We start from the raw sequence: 17,008 nt of genomic DNA, 5'->3' as shown, positions 1-17,008 counted from the left end.
TGTGTGAGTTATAAATAGGGGGTAACCGGATGATGGAGATTTTACCAGCAGGTTACTCTGATTTTCGAAGTAGGGAGTACTGGAATAGTTTCTTCCAAGCTTTTGATAAAAAAAATTTCGAATGGTATGGCACATATGAAGATATAAAAAGCATTGTTTATAAATGCATAAAAGGAAGATTAAATTATTGTAATGAAGAAGCAAATGGTGATTTGAAAAAAGAACTAGTAAACAAAAATTGTTTAATAATAAATACAGGATGTGGGAATTCAAATATAAGCTATGAATTTTATGAAGACGGTTTTGATAATATTATCAACATAGATTATTCAGATGTAGTAATTAATAAAATGCGTAAAAAGTTTGGAGATAAAATGGAATATATAAATATTGATATTAGCGATAGGAAAGCATTTGATAATTTATTAGAAAATTTAGAAAAAGTGAAAATAAAAAACAAAAAAGACTTTAAAATTTTTTTTGATAAAGCTTTTTTAGATGCTTATATATCATGTAATGAAAATGAAGAGGAAATATGTAAAAGTAATGCAAAAAATTATTTTTCTATTATTTTAAAATATCTTAATAAAGGGGATTTATTTATTATTATTACTTTAGCGCAATATTATATAATTAAAGAAGTTGTTAGAAATATATATAACGAAAATGTAAAATTAGAAGTAATTCCTTTTCTGATAAAAAAAAATACAAGTGAATTTAAATATCATCCCTTTGTTTTTGCCCTTTATAAAAGTGATAAAAAGAAAAAGGAGTATACTGCTAATTTTGTACATTTAGAAAACAATTCAACAAGTGTTATATCTTTATGGAAATTACCACAAGAAATAAATCAAACTCGAGAAAATGTAAACCTCCATATATTTAAAAAGGGAAAGAGAATAATTCTAGATATATTTAATAATAATTTAAATAAATGCACTTATAATGTAATTGTATATGATTCAAACAATGCACAAGTTACATATAACACAGTTGTCATAGTAGTGCCATTTGGATATGAGTTTCATTCACTTTATGCTACTGCAGAAGGGAATGAAGAACTGGCGAGAAAGGCAAAAACTAGGAGGTTGCTCCTAGTGATGAAGTCCAACTTTATGTTGTCCCTTGATGAAGATAATGATAATAAGCAGAATGAAAGTGCTTATAAGGGAAAGCATGATACATGTTTCACTGGAAGCATAATCCAAAGTACAAATAATTGTAACGCTGCTTTACGTAATGAAAAGCGGGAAAGCAGTGTAAGCCTCTATTACAATAATGACGGTAATGATAATAATGATAATAATGTTAATAATGATAATAATTCATGCGTTGCGTTAAATGGATATGGAAGTACAAAGCAGTACCTGAATGGACTAACTAGCCATGTAAATCAAGGGGGAACTTCGGAAAACATGGGGAAAAAAGATGCTCAAGTAATTAGTAACACTGGCAATGGAAGTACTCCATTAAATAATAATCTGCAAAGTGAGTTATACGCAAACAGTAATTCAGTTAATATACTTTTAGATTCCATTAAAAATGAGCTACAGAATATTCTAAACGAGTTAGCTCTACCTAATTCCAGCAATTTCCCAATAATGGCTCTAAATGAAGACGTGAAAGATTGTAAAATTATCGGTCATGAAAAGTCAAAATACTGTTCAACTATTATAATACGGGACGTGCTAGTTACAGAGGAGTTCATTTCGGAAAATTTTATCTTCGATAGGGATAATACAGAAAAAAAAAAAAAAAAAAAAAAAAAAAAGAGCAACGAGACAAACAGCAAAAGTAACGGCGGAGAAACGCACAATATGTGGGACGATGCCCTTTTTGCAATTGAGAAAAATAAAAAAGAGAAGGAAATTTATTTTAAAAATAAAGAGATTTATAAAAGACAAATGATATTTTCCTACGATCCATTAACTGTTCAGTCTGAATTAATATACACAAAAAAAGAAAAGGAGGAAAAAATAAATTTCGAATATATTGAATCAGCTAGCCAATATCATATAAATTTTTGTTGTAGTTTTTTTTTTATAATAAATACCAATTTTATAAAAGAAAAAAATTTCATAAATATATGTATATTAGGAGGAGGTACTAATGTACTTTCAAATATTATCAAATCGATATTTTATGATTATTATTTACATTTTGATATAATTGAAATAGATGAAACAGTGCACAAATTTTATTCCTTATTTTTTGATGAACAAATGAAAATTAATGAAAAGTATATAACAAATTACTTAATAAATGACGCCTATGATTACATACAAAATTTTGACAAAGCACAATTTTATGATATTATATTTCTTGATATGAACAATTCTCAAAATTCGTACATACAAATAAATGATTGCAAGATACACATTACTTGTCCCCATGTTAAATTTTTAAATAAGGAAATTATCTCAAGTATTAAAAAAATTTTGAAAGAAAATGGAATTTTGGTTATTAATTTATTAACACGTGATATTAAAGCTCGGACTTATGTATATCAACTTTTTAAAACTTTATTTGTGTCTGTTATAAATATCTCATCATCTAATAAGGTAAGGAATTAAACCAAAAAAAAAAAAAAAAAAAAAAAAAAAAAGAAAGAAAAAGAAAAAGAAAAAGAAAAAGACCTTAAATAATTTGACAGTAACTTCGTAATGAAAATAGAAGCAAAATGAGGAAAATTTTGTACGAATGGCGATAAGTCGCTTGAACAATGGGTTTGCATATATGCATTGTGTATATACGTATGTATATGCTTGCACTTATTTGTGTTTTTCTTTTTAGGAAATTAATGACGTCATTGTTTGCAGCTCGGAGGTGATAACAGAGGAAAGGATTTCTACGTTTCATATAGGCCTAATGGAAATGGTATTTTTCGTTATATTGCTTGATGAACACGTGTTGAGTCATATGGAAACTATGCTAATTGAGGCCATGTATGTATATAAGCATGTGCACGTATGTGTATATACATGTATATATATATATTATTCATTTATTTGTCTACTTCTTTACATGTTTATGCTTTTTTTTTCCCTTGCTGCAGATCAAAAAGAATTACGATAAATGGTTTTTAAACTTTGATTTTAAGAATTTTATACATAATGTCAAGATTATGTGAAATGGAATGGGCGAAAATAAGTTTAATTTCTTGTTTGTTTTATTTCTTTATCATACTTCCCAAAATATGCACTATATATTACGCATATGTATGTAAGTATGTATATATGCGCATACTTTCCTTATAATTGTTTCTTTTAACTTATTTTTAAGAAAAATTTGTTTTAAACAATTTTCCCACGTGCAGTAGTAAAATTTTACTTGTGTAAGTATGCATACACACACATATATATATATATATATATATATATATATATATATATATATATGTAGTACCTAAACATTTTGTCAATTAAGAATAGTGGTACACTTTTCAAAGTGGTTAAAAATTACGCCCGCCTCTTTCTTCCCCAAGTATTTGTCTTAACAAAGATAAAACGATGGATAAAAATTTCCGGTTGCACTTCAGAAATTACCGTATTTTTAATTTTTAAAAGTTTAATAAGTGTTTAATACGTATGAAAAATGTTCATAAAAAAAAAAAAAAAAAAGCGTAGACGTGTTGAAGGGACCGAAAAAGTACGCTCAGATGATAATAAATATAGGAACAAAAATTGGAGGATGCCATAACGCGAAAATTTATATACATTGTGTATATATTAATTTTTACCGTTTAGTAAAACATGTATGCGGTTAACAGTAGGAGGACAGCTGGAAAAAAAAAAAGAAATGCTATGTTCAATCATAACATTCGTTGGTTGTTTCCCCTCAATATGCCCCTATCGCCTACTGTTCAGTGACGAATATTTTCTTTTTCTCTGGTATAGGTTTTCGATCGTATTTTTTTGAATGGTTAATTATATTTTGCTCTTTTCTTTTCTTTGCTTCTAGCATAATTTTCTTTTTATCAGACATGCTTTTAATTAGAGCAGGAACATGATGATGTTCTCGGATTCTTTTAATTTCTTTTAATGATGCATATTTTTCTTTTAATTTATTTCGATAATTTATGGCTTGTTTTTCTTTAAATGATAATACTCCAGAAGGTTCATGCGCACATGATTTCCAAATTCGTATGCACATGTCAGAACTTCCTGTCAAAACATATTTTGCATCTAAACTATATTTACAACATAACACATGTTGCATGCGTCTAGTATGATATACATCATAACTTGTTGGTTCGTCATTATTATACAGTCGAATAGTTTTATCATAAGAACAAGCAACGAACTTATTTCCAATTGGAGAAAAGTCAACATCTAATACAGCATTTACAAAACCTTTATGCACCATATAAGCTGTCTTCAAATATCTTATATCAAAGGTATATAAATTCGAATCTTCATTAGCAACAATAAATTGCTTAGGGTTCATATTATTCCAGCTTAGTGAATTACTTCTATATTTTAAAAATAATTTTTTAATTGGTACTTTATTTCTAATATCTACTAGTCCCACTGAATTATCTGATAAGGTTAAACCAACTAAATTTCTTTGTGCATAATTAAATTTTACATAATATATATATTCACTATTATAATCAAAGCTAGCTATTGCATTATTTCTATAATAATCCCACACATCTAATGTCTGACTACCTGATATTATTAGAGCCTCTGAAAAATGCTTATCAATACTGTTAGGTACACTTTTACAAACATAGATCTTTTTTGGAATTATTTCATTTTCTAGATAATTTAAATTATTCATATTTTGTTCTACTGTATCTTCTTCAGTTAATTCATTTATGTTTTTATTTTTTTCAATAGTCCATTGCTTTATATATTTATCATCACCACAACTGAAGAGATATTTATCATCATAGCTTGTACATAATCCTCTTACAAACCCATCATGTGCCTTTAATTTCCTCATTAATTTTTTATCTAAAATATTCCAAGTATTTATAAAGCCATTACAACTTCCACTATATAAGTCGGTTAAGTTTTTATTTGACACGCAAATACATCTAATAGAATCATCATGTCCATCTAAACATTTTACTAACGGTTTTGCGAATATTTTGTCAATTTTTGTAGCATTTAAAGCTCTTTTATATTCTATTTCTCTCTGAAATAAATGGATATTCTTTTCAAAGCTTCTCACATGCTTATAATTAGAAAAACCAGGATTATTCTTATAATCCTCGGGATTCCTGTGCAAAACTTTTACTTCCATCTTGTGGTCCTAACCTTTCTTTTTCCTTCGTTTTTTCTTAATATTTTTCACCAGTTATACACCTAGCTTTTTACGTTATCTGGGGGCGCAAGTGTCCATATGACCTTGTGCCTCATACCATATACGCAGATATGTTCGTGCACACGTATTCATATACAAGCATGTATATACATATACTTATATACGTATATATGTAAATGTACATGTATATATGTATATGCCTATTTGTTTATTAGGGCGTGCATAGTATAGCAACACTCCTCTTTTCTTATCCCTAAGGAGGAATACCAACATATGTTATATTGCCAGTTTCTAGAATATCTAAATCGTCATGTATAAGTAACAAGTTAATGACTAAAAAAAATCATGTCAAAAATATTTTTTTTTTTTTGTTTCCTTTTTTTTTTTTTTATAATGCTATTCTGTTTTTATTGTAAATTCCTCTAAAATGAGTTTATCTCAATTAAAATATTTTTTTAAAAATATGCAAAAAGAAGGAAGTAATTTAGTAATATTTTTATAATAATATATACTTCATCATGAAGATTGCTGAAATTTTTACATTAAAACGAAGAATCTTCTTCTACCAGAATGCGCAGAATTGTTTTTAATGAATTATGTATTTTAATTCATTTATTTATACATTTATGCATTCATTTATTCATTTATACATTCATTTATACATTCATTTATACATTTATTTATTCATTCATTTATTCATTCATTTATTCATTCATTTATTCATTCATTTATTCATTTAATTTTTAATATTGATGCAAATACTACATTTTTTTTCGACAATTTTTACGTACTCTCTATTTTTTTGTGAGAAGGTGAAATCTTAAAATTATGTGAGGTATTCAAAAATGAGTATTTTTTTTTTTTTTTTTTTTTTCTTTTTGTAAATTCATTCCTCATTCGACAGGAGTATCACAATTATGAAGACGCTTTAAATATCTGAAATTTTTATGTAAAAAATAAAATATTTGAAAGGGATATATATATAAAGGAAACATAAATGAAAACATCATATACGAAATGTTATGCACGAATTGGTATATAACGATAACATATATATATATAATAAGTAATATGTAAAAATAATTTATAAATACACAAACGTAATACATAAAAATAGTATATTATAAAACAAAAACAAAAACAAAAGACTGCCAAAGGATAAGCAAATAGAAGTAGTAAATACTCGAAAATGTAGAAGTAGAATAACAACAGACAACTGTAAATATTTAAACGGTACAGGGGTGATGCCCAATTTTTCAATATTTTGAATATTTCGTACATTTTATACATTTTGCACATTTTGCATATTTTGTACATTTTGTGCATTTTGTACATTTTGTGCATTTTGTGCATTTTGTGCATTTTGTGAATTTTGTGAATTTTGTGCATTTTACATGATATTGATAAAATAATAGGAACAAAAATAGTAACTAAAGTACTAGCAATAGTAGTAACAACAGTAGTAACAACAGTAGTAACGACAGTAGTAACGACAGTAGTAACAATAGCAGTAACAACAGCAGTAACAACAGCAGTAACAACAGCAGTAACAACAGCAGTAACAACAGCAGTAACAACAGCAGTAACAACAGCAGTAACAACAGCAGTAACAACAGCAGTAACAACAGCAGTAACAACAATAGTGTTAACGGTAGTAACTACAGTACTAGCAATAGTAGTAATAACGGTAGTAACGACAGTAATAACAGTACTTTTTAAAAAAGCATATATATGTAATGCAAAAGGAAGCTATCACCGTAAAATATAAACAGAATATTTTCCAGACTTTCCAAAATATATAGGCCTATATAATATATTAAAAAAAAATGGTGAGTAGTAAAACATTTTTCCATTTTACTTAATCATGTTCATTAGCTAAAATGTAGATATGTGGGTACATCTAAGCTACCCCCCCCGTTGATTCGTGTATAGTTAACTACGTATACATTTTTATGTGCATTATATATATATATATATATATATATATGTTTAACCGTGGAATGGTTTATAGGCTTTATTTTATTTTATTGGCAGGAAAGGATGTTACATTTATTTTTGCGTGTCTGTTGTGTTCGCACGGAGCTCGTCGCGTATATACACGTTTACGTGAATACATGTTTATCTGCCTACGGGGGTTTCCACATACGTACTTACCTCCATACGTACGTATGTGCATTCCTTTATATGTGTACATTTGCACACTTGTACGTAAATATGTACTTCCCTTCTTTCAGACAACCCTTGCTGATACCTTCTTGAAAGATCTGGAGGACTTGGAGATGGAAGATGAGGACCCATTCAATAATGGTAACATGATAGCACAAAAGAAATTGGATATAGATGATAACAAGGAGAATGATGATTATGAAGAAATTGTTGATGCTATAGAAGAATTCTTAAACGAGAAAAAAAAAAAAAAAGAACGTAAAATATCCGAACTATTATATGATGAGGATTTTTTAAAAACCATGAATAGTATTAAGAATTATATTATTGAAGCCGAGGAAGAACTACATGAACAAGGACAGGAGGACTTGTTAAATGAAAATGAAAGAACGAAAAAAAGAAAAAAGGTAAAAGATGGTAATGAAGAGGGGAATGAAAAAGAAGAAGAGGAGGTAAACGATGCGATAAGCGATATGGTGAACGATAAGGTAAATGATGAGGACGAGGACGAAAACCATGGCCAGGGGGATGTTCACGATGACGAAGAAATATTAATTGAAAAATGTATCGAATTAATAATAAAAATAGACACAGAGATATTAAATATACATAAATATGTAAAAGATATATATTCAACAAAATTTCCCGAACTAGACTCAATAGTATATTCCCCTTTAGAATATATAACTGTTGTAAGTAAGATAAAGAATGAAAACGATTTAAAAAATATTGATTTTTCAGATATACTTCCAAATACTACAGTAATGGCTATAACAGTTGCCTCTAGTATGACAACTGGAATAAATTTATCGGAGCATTTATTAAAAAGCTGTTTATCCTTTTGTAATGAAGCTTTAGAATTAAATGAATATAGACAAATGGTTTTACTTTATTTAGAAAGTAAAATGTTTCTTCTCGCTCCTAATTTGACAATGCTATTAGGTAGTGCATTAACAGCTCGTCTGATTAGTTCAGTAGGCTCTTTAAAAAATTTATCTGTTACTTCTTCTCAAAATCTTATAGTTGTTGGTAGTTCTAAAAAATCAGTGCTCGGATTTAGTAATGTGCATAAAACATATGGGGTAGGAATATTAAGTACTTCTGAAATAGTTCAAAGTGTTCCAGATGCATATAAAAAAAAAGCAATAAGTTTATTAGCAGGGAAATGTAGTTTAGCATCTAGAATAGATTATTTTAAGAAATACAGAGAAGGACAATATGGATTATTACTCCGAGAAAATGTAATTAACCATTTAATAAAATTACAAGAACCACATCCAATGAAACAAAAAAAAATTCTACCTATGCCTGATGAAAAGAAAAGAAGAAAAAGAGGAGGAAAAAGATATCGAAAATTAAAAGAAAAAACAGAAATTACTGAATTAAGGAAACAAATTAATAGATTACCATTTGGCCCAAATACAAATGATGACTTTTATACCTTTAGTGATCAAAATACTATGTTATTAAATTCGAATATAACGAAATTAAAATACCAGACAAAGCAGAAAACAAATATTACCAAGAGGAAAAATTTGAATGTTCAATCTAGTGGAGTAACTGGAGGTTTGTCATCCTCTTTGATTTTTACTCCTTTGCAGGGTATTGAATTATTTAACCCTTCTGCTATTAACCAAAAGGATGAACAGAAGGAAAATATATACTTTTCTAGCACAGCTCAATTTCGTAGAGTCTAAAATTTCACGGGGGTAGGGGAGGAGGAGAACCACTAGTCTTCTTAAACGTATTAGCTGTGTTAGCAGTGTTTATTCTGCTGTCCATGTTACAACAAGATTGTATCTTATCTTTTTGAAACTTCGTGAGGACAAAAAGAAAAAAAAGAAAAAGAAAGAAATAGGGAGAAAAGAAATTTTGTTTCGAAAATGTATATATTTTTCTCATTATAATATTTTGATGCCTTTGCCTTATTTTATTTTAATTTTTTTTTTTTTTTATTATTTTTCCCAATCACACCCACGAACGCATGCTATCATTCTATTATACTATCATGTTATCACACTTTCATTCTTTTTTTTTTTTTTTTTTTTTCGTTTAACTTTTTAAGAGGCTAACATAAAAATATATTTGCAATTTATTAAATGCAAATTGTACATAATGAGATATATCTCCTGAAAGTGCTGCTTTACTGCTTTAATTAAGCACATGTATGGACGTTCTAAAATTACCAAGCATATCCTAAGGTACTTGACGAACGAAAGAATTGTTACTGATTTGTTGAAGCAGGGTGCACAGCTATCTTTTGCCTACCTTTCACTTTTCTCTCCTTTTTTTTTTTTTTTTTTTTTTTTAATTATCTCCTTGAAATTATTGCCTACTTTGAATAGCCCCAAAGATGCCTTTTTTAGCATTAAAAAGGTCTGTGTAAAAGGTGAAAAAAAAAAAAAGTCAAAAACTGGATGATCCAGTTTAAGGTAATATATATATATGTATGCATACATAGGTGTATGCCGGAATAAATAGAATAATTTCACTCCTGAAGGAGAAGATCGAATATTTTGTTTCTTTTTAAACATGAAATGTTTTTTCGTACAAGGGATAAATAGGTGTATTTCATTTGAAGCATTATGTTTTTATTTTTTTTCTGCACCTTTACGGTTTTGCCTTTTGTTGAGCATATGTATGGGTACATGTGAGTTCACATATATGATGCTTACACACATACATACATACATACATACACACATGCATACATACCCACATGCATACATACATACATACATACACACATGCATACATACCCACATGCATACATACCCACATACATACATACCCACATGCATACATACCCACCCTCAAACTTACACATAATGTGTATAAATATATATACATTCGTATGTTTAAGTCGCGTGGTAGTTTGAGTAAATATGCAAGAGTCACTCCCCTATTGATGTTTCTTCTGGTCTTTTTTTTTTTTTTTCTTACTCCATATAATGGTTCCTTTCCTAATTTTCACAAATGCAGAATAAGGCAAAAAAAAAAAAAAAAATGTGAAAAAATGAAATAGCGAAAAAAAGGATAAAATGATAAGGTCCTTTTTAGTCTATTTATTTGCATGTTTCATAGCGGCAACAAGAAAAAAAAGTGCTCCAAAAAATGACATTATATCGTTCAATAATCTGAATGAAGAGAAAAATTTAAGGTACTACAGTTCAGGAGGTTTAAGCGAATGCTACATGTGGTACTATTTGAAAGAAGACTTTTTTGAAATATTTTATTTAGGAAATGATGACATAATTAGGAAAAGAAAAGAATCCAAGAAAAATAAAATTGTAAAGAAGGACATTGTTAACACGAGGGGCAGTAGCACGTATAGTATTGGGAATAATTGTATATTAAGTGATAATGTGTGCACAAGGGAAATACTAATATTGCTAAATACAAAAAAAGCTACTTGCAAATTCTTGTCATCTTTTATTGTTCAAGGAAATGAAAATGGAGAAGGAGAAAAAAAATACATCACTGTAGAGTATGATGTGAGCAATCATATATTTATGATAAATGATTATATTACTATGTATATTGAAAAAAATGAGAAAAGAAATGTATATATAATATCGAAAAATAAAAAGAAAATGGTGCTATCAAAAAGTAATCTATTTAAAGTTTACTTTGATGAAAAATATATACAACATGCTTCCATCACATATGGTAATGGCGAATATGAACTGTCTATAAGAACAAAAGAAAAAGCAGGTATCACAAAGATCCTTATACAACTATATAATAAATGTAAACCTATCTTTTATTATATCATTGTGTTTATTTATGAATTATTGTCGTTATTTCCGAATAGACTGGACATTGCAGAGGAATCTCATGTTAAATTAATTTTGAAAAGAGAAAAAGGCACTCATCTGTACAATGAAAGGAGTGGTAATAACTCTGTATGTTTTATTGGTAAGAAGAGACATATTTTTAAACGATTTGTTGATGACAAAAAAATAGAACAGCAATATTTAGTGTCGTACAGTCTAAATAATGTAATAAAACGAAATATGAATCACTTAAAAACTATGAACTGTTTAAAGGATATGTATATTACGAGTTTTCAAAATAAGTATCAAATACAACCAAGTAAAAACTATGATATTATATCGGACGAGATTATAAAAGTTAGGAAAAATATAGAAGAGGTAAATGTACATATTGTTGTAATAAATAGGGAAAGTCATCAAAAATTTACGTCAATTATATTCGTACATAAAATAAGGAACACAGATGTGACTTGTTTTTATCCTGTGTACACGGATATAGTAGAGAGGGGCACTAATACGACAACTGATAGAACTGCTGCTTCTTGTAACTCGACCATTTCTTCCTGCACTTCATCTATCCCCTTCTCGAAAAAACGCAAACGAAGCGGCATTCAAGGGAGCAGTAAACTAATTGAAAGAGAAATAGATCAATTGAGAAACCACTTTTACTACAAAAGTAATTATTATTTTGATGATTTTTACCTTCATAATTATTATAAAATAAATAAGAAGATAAACAAAGGGGAGCATTTTATTCTGGGAAAAAGGTACCTTTGTATTGTGCATTTTTATGATGAAAGCGGAAGAAAATTATTGAATAGAAATACCAGTGATCAAGTTAAGTGGACTCTCTTTTCAAAAAAGTATAATTTAATTATACATTCATTATATAATTTTGAGGAATATTTCGCTAATTACTTTGTTCCTATAGAAAAGGGAATTCATTCTTTTCAAATATCTTACAAAAATTATCCTAAATTTTACTATAGTGTGGCTGTATCATCTCCCATAGAATGTTACATTAAAGAGATTTTCATAATGTCTACTCTTTTTATTTTACCCCATGAAAAAATCTATTACAAGTGTTACGGGGGAAGTGCAGGGAAATACACTGTACAAATATTTAAGAAGCATAAGTTTTTAAGTGTCATTGTGGATAACAGAACTGTAGTTGTAACAAGAGAAAGAAATGAATATGTTGAGCGTACTCAAAGAAGTAGTTGTGGCATAAATGATAAGGAAAATCATTGGGTAGAAGAATACAACTCAGACAGAAAGAATAACCTTCATTTGATTACCTTACTATTTTGTGATGAGAAAAATTCAAATAACTGTTTTATATCTAGACTATATATTGTAGAGAAAATTAATGATTATTCAGTCATTTTAGAAAAGGATACAATTGAAATTAATGAAGTTACGAACATATATTTTTTTATGCATGTGTATAGTTACACGAGCAATTCGTGTCATAGATACGATGATCTAGCTTGCTTGAAAGGGAAAAATAGGGAAAGTATAAGAAGTAGTAAAAAAAGGATAAATGGACAAATAAAGTTTTACTCGAATGGGGTACATAATACTAAGATTGGAAAAGAGGAAGGGATCAATTATGGTCACTCTGTTAGATATACTCATTTCTCTGATAAGAGTAGTATACTCTTGAGTAGTTGCTTTAATAACGTACATAATGATATTAAACTTAAGTATGATAAGACAAATATAGAGGTAATAAATAAATATTCCAAGTTTTTGAAAATGCCAGAAAAATTTAAAAATGCATGTGGATTTATTCAAATCAAAGGAAAAAGAGAGAAAAATGCAAATTTGATGGAAATGATTTATTACAAAGGAGAAAAAATAATAAGAAAGAATGTTTTTGTGAATGTATATAATAAAATAGGAGCTCTCTTATGTCAAGATTTTGTGTGTAGTAAATATATAAAATTTAACCAAATGATTAATTTGATATTATTCAATGGTTTTGATAATTTACCATATAGAATAAACATCTCTTCCGAGTCGAATATAGACGAAATCGTTATAAAAGAAAATACATATTTGAATGAACATAATAGAAATATCTGTCCTTTGTTATTTAAAAAATTATTTATTGAAAGAAAGTTTACAAATTGGTATTATGTGAACGAACAAAAGAAGGGTATGTACAAAAACATATATAGTAGTAATAATGGTACCATCTTTTTTGCAAATTCTGCTTCTCATTACTATTTTAAGAAATTATATAATAGGAAATTATTTGAATATGATTTTGTGTATAATTATTTCTTACTAGGTAAAAAAGAGACAACTACAAAAGTAAAACGTAAAGGCAGCAAAGTAATAAATTATCATCATACACCTTTACATAAACTTATGCGCGCGAACGATAAGAAATATAATATATCTGCAAGTTCTTATGAGCCTTTTTTTCCCATCAAAAAATATTATATCATTTATTGTGCTGATGGGAAAAAGAACCATATAACATCAAATATAATAATAGAAATGATATACAATCAAACGAAACCAGAAATTGGAACAAAGAATTATTGTCCTGTTCATATTAAGTATCCCTCTTCTATTCAAATAACAATGTTTGATAAAGAAGTAAATAAATTGCATCTTATAAATGATACAAAAATATTATTATATAAGAATACTGATTATTATGTGAAAACCTTTTTAATTGATGAACACGATAATGTTATATTAACGAATGAACATTTTGAATACACAATAGAATCATATATAAAAAATTTTCAACTACAAGTATGTCTAAAGGACAAATCATACTATTTAGAAATGGAAGAAAAGAAACGTAAAAACGTTATAAAAACAAATAATAAAATATTGATAAATTGTAAGGACGACACGTTGAATACAACTCTAAAGAGTAAGAACAGTACAAATAGTGTAAGTGCCTTACCAAATTGTACATCGAATGTGTTATTACTAACTGTTACATATTCGTACAAAAGCGATAATTTTTCTACACATTTTGAGAAATATATTTCTTTGCACTTTTTTGATAAATTGTACACAAATTACGGAAATTTAGTTTTGTTTCATTCTCCTTTTATTTACTATAAGCTTCTTCTTATATGTAGACCAAGCTCTACACCATCATACCCCCAAAGTTTGATATATTCCTTTGAAGGGAACAAACAAATTACTATCCTGACCTCACTTGAGGGAAGAAGCTTACACGTTAATAAAAGGAAGAAGTATACCATAGTGGATGTGGACATAAGAAGTCGAAGCGGTGAGTGTAGTACTGATAGGATCACCCCACAGGTGTGCTTCCCATTGTACATTAATGCACAGCACGAAGCGGAGGGCGTCCTCACAGTAAGAAACAAATTGATATACGAAACAGAACATATATATATTGGTTTGTTGGTCGGAAAAATGACGAAAGTAAGAATATCCTTATTATCTACCCGTTCAGAAAAAAATAAGCCAATACCTTTAAGGATCGAATGTTTTAGTAAAGACAATAAAAAATTTGACTATATTCCAGTACAATTTTTAAAAATAAGATTAGTTTATGATTACAACAAGAAGATAAGAATGAATCGTATAGATTTAAATGTAAAGGAAAATAATACCATAATTAAGGATATAAGAGAAAATTTTCAATTAAATGATGAGCCAATTTTAGATTTATTTTATTACATTAATTGCCTGTTCACAGGTAAGTACTATATACAGGTGGAAGTAGTATATAAACTAAATAATAAATATATTTCTATTTTATCCAATATGGTCGAATTAATTATTTACTCAAAGGGGGTATTATATAGCGAAAGAAAAATAGTTCTTCATCCTTTTAACCAAACAGTTGAAGTATTATTTCAATATGATCATCCATATATATCCAAAGTTTTATGTATATCCAAAAATAGCTCAATAGTACAAGTACAAAATGTAATAAAAACAGATTATCAGCAAAATATGTACGTTTGTTCTATAAAGACTAATAGAAATATAGGCAAAACAGAAGTACATATATACCCTATATTTAAAAGTTATTATGATATGTTTCCTATATCCATTGGGGGAAAAACATTTACTCTTGAAAAATATGATCTAGATTTTTACGAAATAGAAAAATATTACGAAAATTATCGTAAGCATAAAAAATGTAGTAACAATATTTGTGTAAAATTGGAAAAAGAAAGAGACATACGAAAACTTTATTTTTTTCAAGTCGATATAATTGTTGATTATATACATTCTATGAAACTTTTTAACAGTGGCATTATTTATCTTATCATTAACAAGGAGTTAAATATGTTTGTTACCTTTTATAGCAAAATAGAGAAACGTCCTTACGAGTTCATAAATTTTAATGATGTTTATAAATACTCATGCATTTCGTATAAACTAGATTATTTTGTTAACAGCAAAAATGTAATCTTAAATGATAGGGTCGAACACAGCTCCTTGTCTTGGGGACGAAGTGAACGAACGCTTCACAGGCTTAATAGGGGGAGAAAACAAAATAATAAAATAATATATAATATAAATGATATTAGTAATCATAACAGTAACAGTAATAGTAATGGTAATGCTTACAGCAACAGTGATGGTGAGAAGAGAATAACCACAGACTTGGTATTCGCCTCAGATTCCTTCCTGTCAATTAAAGCACACAAGGAAGGGAGCTATTTCCTGTATGCAAACCTAACGAATGATAATAACAACATGATATTATCTGAAATTTACAATATCGTTGTTGTTAAGAACAATTTAAAGAGTAAAAATAATGGTCATATTGTGTACTTAAGCACAAAAGGTTTTTATAAATTTCATTATGATTTTCATTTTTTGAAATTATTTAACAAATATTACTATTATCCTGTATTATCATCAGTAAAAAATATACACACAGAGCATAACTCGAATTCATACTATATATATTACATAGATAAAAAAAAAAAAAATTTTAAAAAAATATTAATTAATGTATCAGATATTATTGGGGCAAAAATAAATAATTATTATTCCAAATATATTCCGTTGAATGTTATTCAATATTTTTACATTGATTTATATAATAAGTACGTTGAAAGCGTTTTGTTTCCTTTAAATGCAAAGTTGTACCTCATTACTTCGCATTATACTATTTTGTCAGCTAAAATTGTTAATAATAATCATATTTTTATCATACCACATAAAATAGGTTGTTCATTTGTTCACATATATTTAAAATTGTACAAAAATTACAAGGAACATAATTATTTATTTGATCAAAATTATGAATATATTGAAATAGGGAAAATTCATTTATGTGTTGTAAAGCGTGTGAAGAGAAAATATTTTGATAAAAAAAATATGTTTTATTATGTTAACAGGTTGAATAATCTATTTAATGAATATAATGAAGAATTCTGTTTACAGCCCTATGTATGTGTAAACTCTGTCCTTAAGTCAAACGCTAATTTTGGTACATTATTAAATAATTCAAATTTTCATTACACTTATAAATATTTGGAAGAACAAAATTATATCAGAAATGTCGATGATCTTTTCGTATCACGGACGAAGCACTTTTCAATTATTAATGATTATTGCACACGGTTGAAGTTGTGAAGCTGTCTGACAAATGGAGACATTCTTTTTATCAAAATTGTGCTTCATTTAGCCTAGCTTAGCTTCATTTTCTTAGGATTAATATGTTTTAATTTTTTTTTTTTTTTTTTTTTTTTTTGTTAATTTAATTTTTAATATTTTTTTTGTCCAACTTTTCTGCCCTTTTTTTTTTTTTTGCGTATTCAAGAAAATTATAT

At 27.7% G+C, this 17,008-nt stretch overlaps 4 protein-coding genes across 4 annotated transcripts; 3 read left to right on the top strand and 1 right to left on the bottom strand.

Moving 5' to 3' along the window:
* Positions 1-29: 29 nt before the first annotated feature.
* MKS88_000909 (methyltransferase) lies at positions 30-3,130 on the top strand (the record flags this gene model as incomplete). The annotated part of the gene is made up of 3 exons (XM_067219554.1): positions 30-2,561; positions 2,794-2,877; positions 3,056-3,130. 3 exons carry the CDS (start codon positions 30-32, stop codon positions 3,128-3,130), a joined length of 2,691 nt encoding a protein of 896 aa, XP_067075277.1.
* A 725-nt stretch (positions 3,131-3,855) lies between these two features.
* MKS88_000908 (protein SOF1) lies at positions 3,856-5,250 on the bottom strand (the record flags this gene model as incomplete). Its single annotated transcript, XM_067219553.1, has 1 exon — positions 3,856-5,250. The coding sequence occupies one exon, from the start codon at positions 5,248-5,250 to the stop codon at positions 3,856-3,858; it is 1,395 nt and encodes a 464-aa protein (XP_067075276.1).
* A 1,038-nt stretch (positions 5,251-6,288) lies between these two features.
* Positions 6,289-9,134, top strand: MKS88_000907 (U4/U6 small nuclear ribonucleoprotein PRP31; the record flags this gene model as incomplete). Its single annotated transcript, XM_067219551.1, has 4 exons — positions 6,289-6,305; positions 6,714-6,970; positions 7,306-7,361; positions 7,506-9,134. 4 exons carry the CDS (start codon positions 6,289-6,291, stop codon positions 9,132-9,134), a joined length of 1,959 nt encoding a protein of 652 aa, XP_067075275.1.
* A 1,344-nt stretch (positions 9,135-10,478) lies between these two features.
* MKS88_000906 (uncharacterized protein) lies at positions 10,479-16,811 on the top strand (the record flags this gene model as incomplete). Its single annotated transcript, XM_067219550.1, has 1 exon — positions 10,479-16,811. One exon carries the CDS (start codon positions 10,479-10,481, stop codon positions 16,809-16,811), a length of 6,333 nt encoding a protein of 2,110 aa, XP_067075274.1.
* Between the last annotated feature and the right edge of the window lie 197 nt (positions 16,812-17,008).

This window comes from Plasmodium brasilianum, chromosome 3 (genome assembly GCF_023973825.1).
Source record: "Plasmodium brasilianum strain Bolivian I chromosome 3, whole genome shotgun sequence".
Taxonomy (NCBI): domain Eukaryota; phylum Apicomplexa; class Aconoidasida; order Haemosporida; family Plasmodiidae; genus Plasmodium; species Plasmodium brasilianum.
Note: the sequence above shows the minus strand (reverse complement) of the source record. Positions and strands in the feature narration are given on the sequence as shown.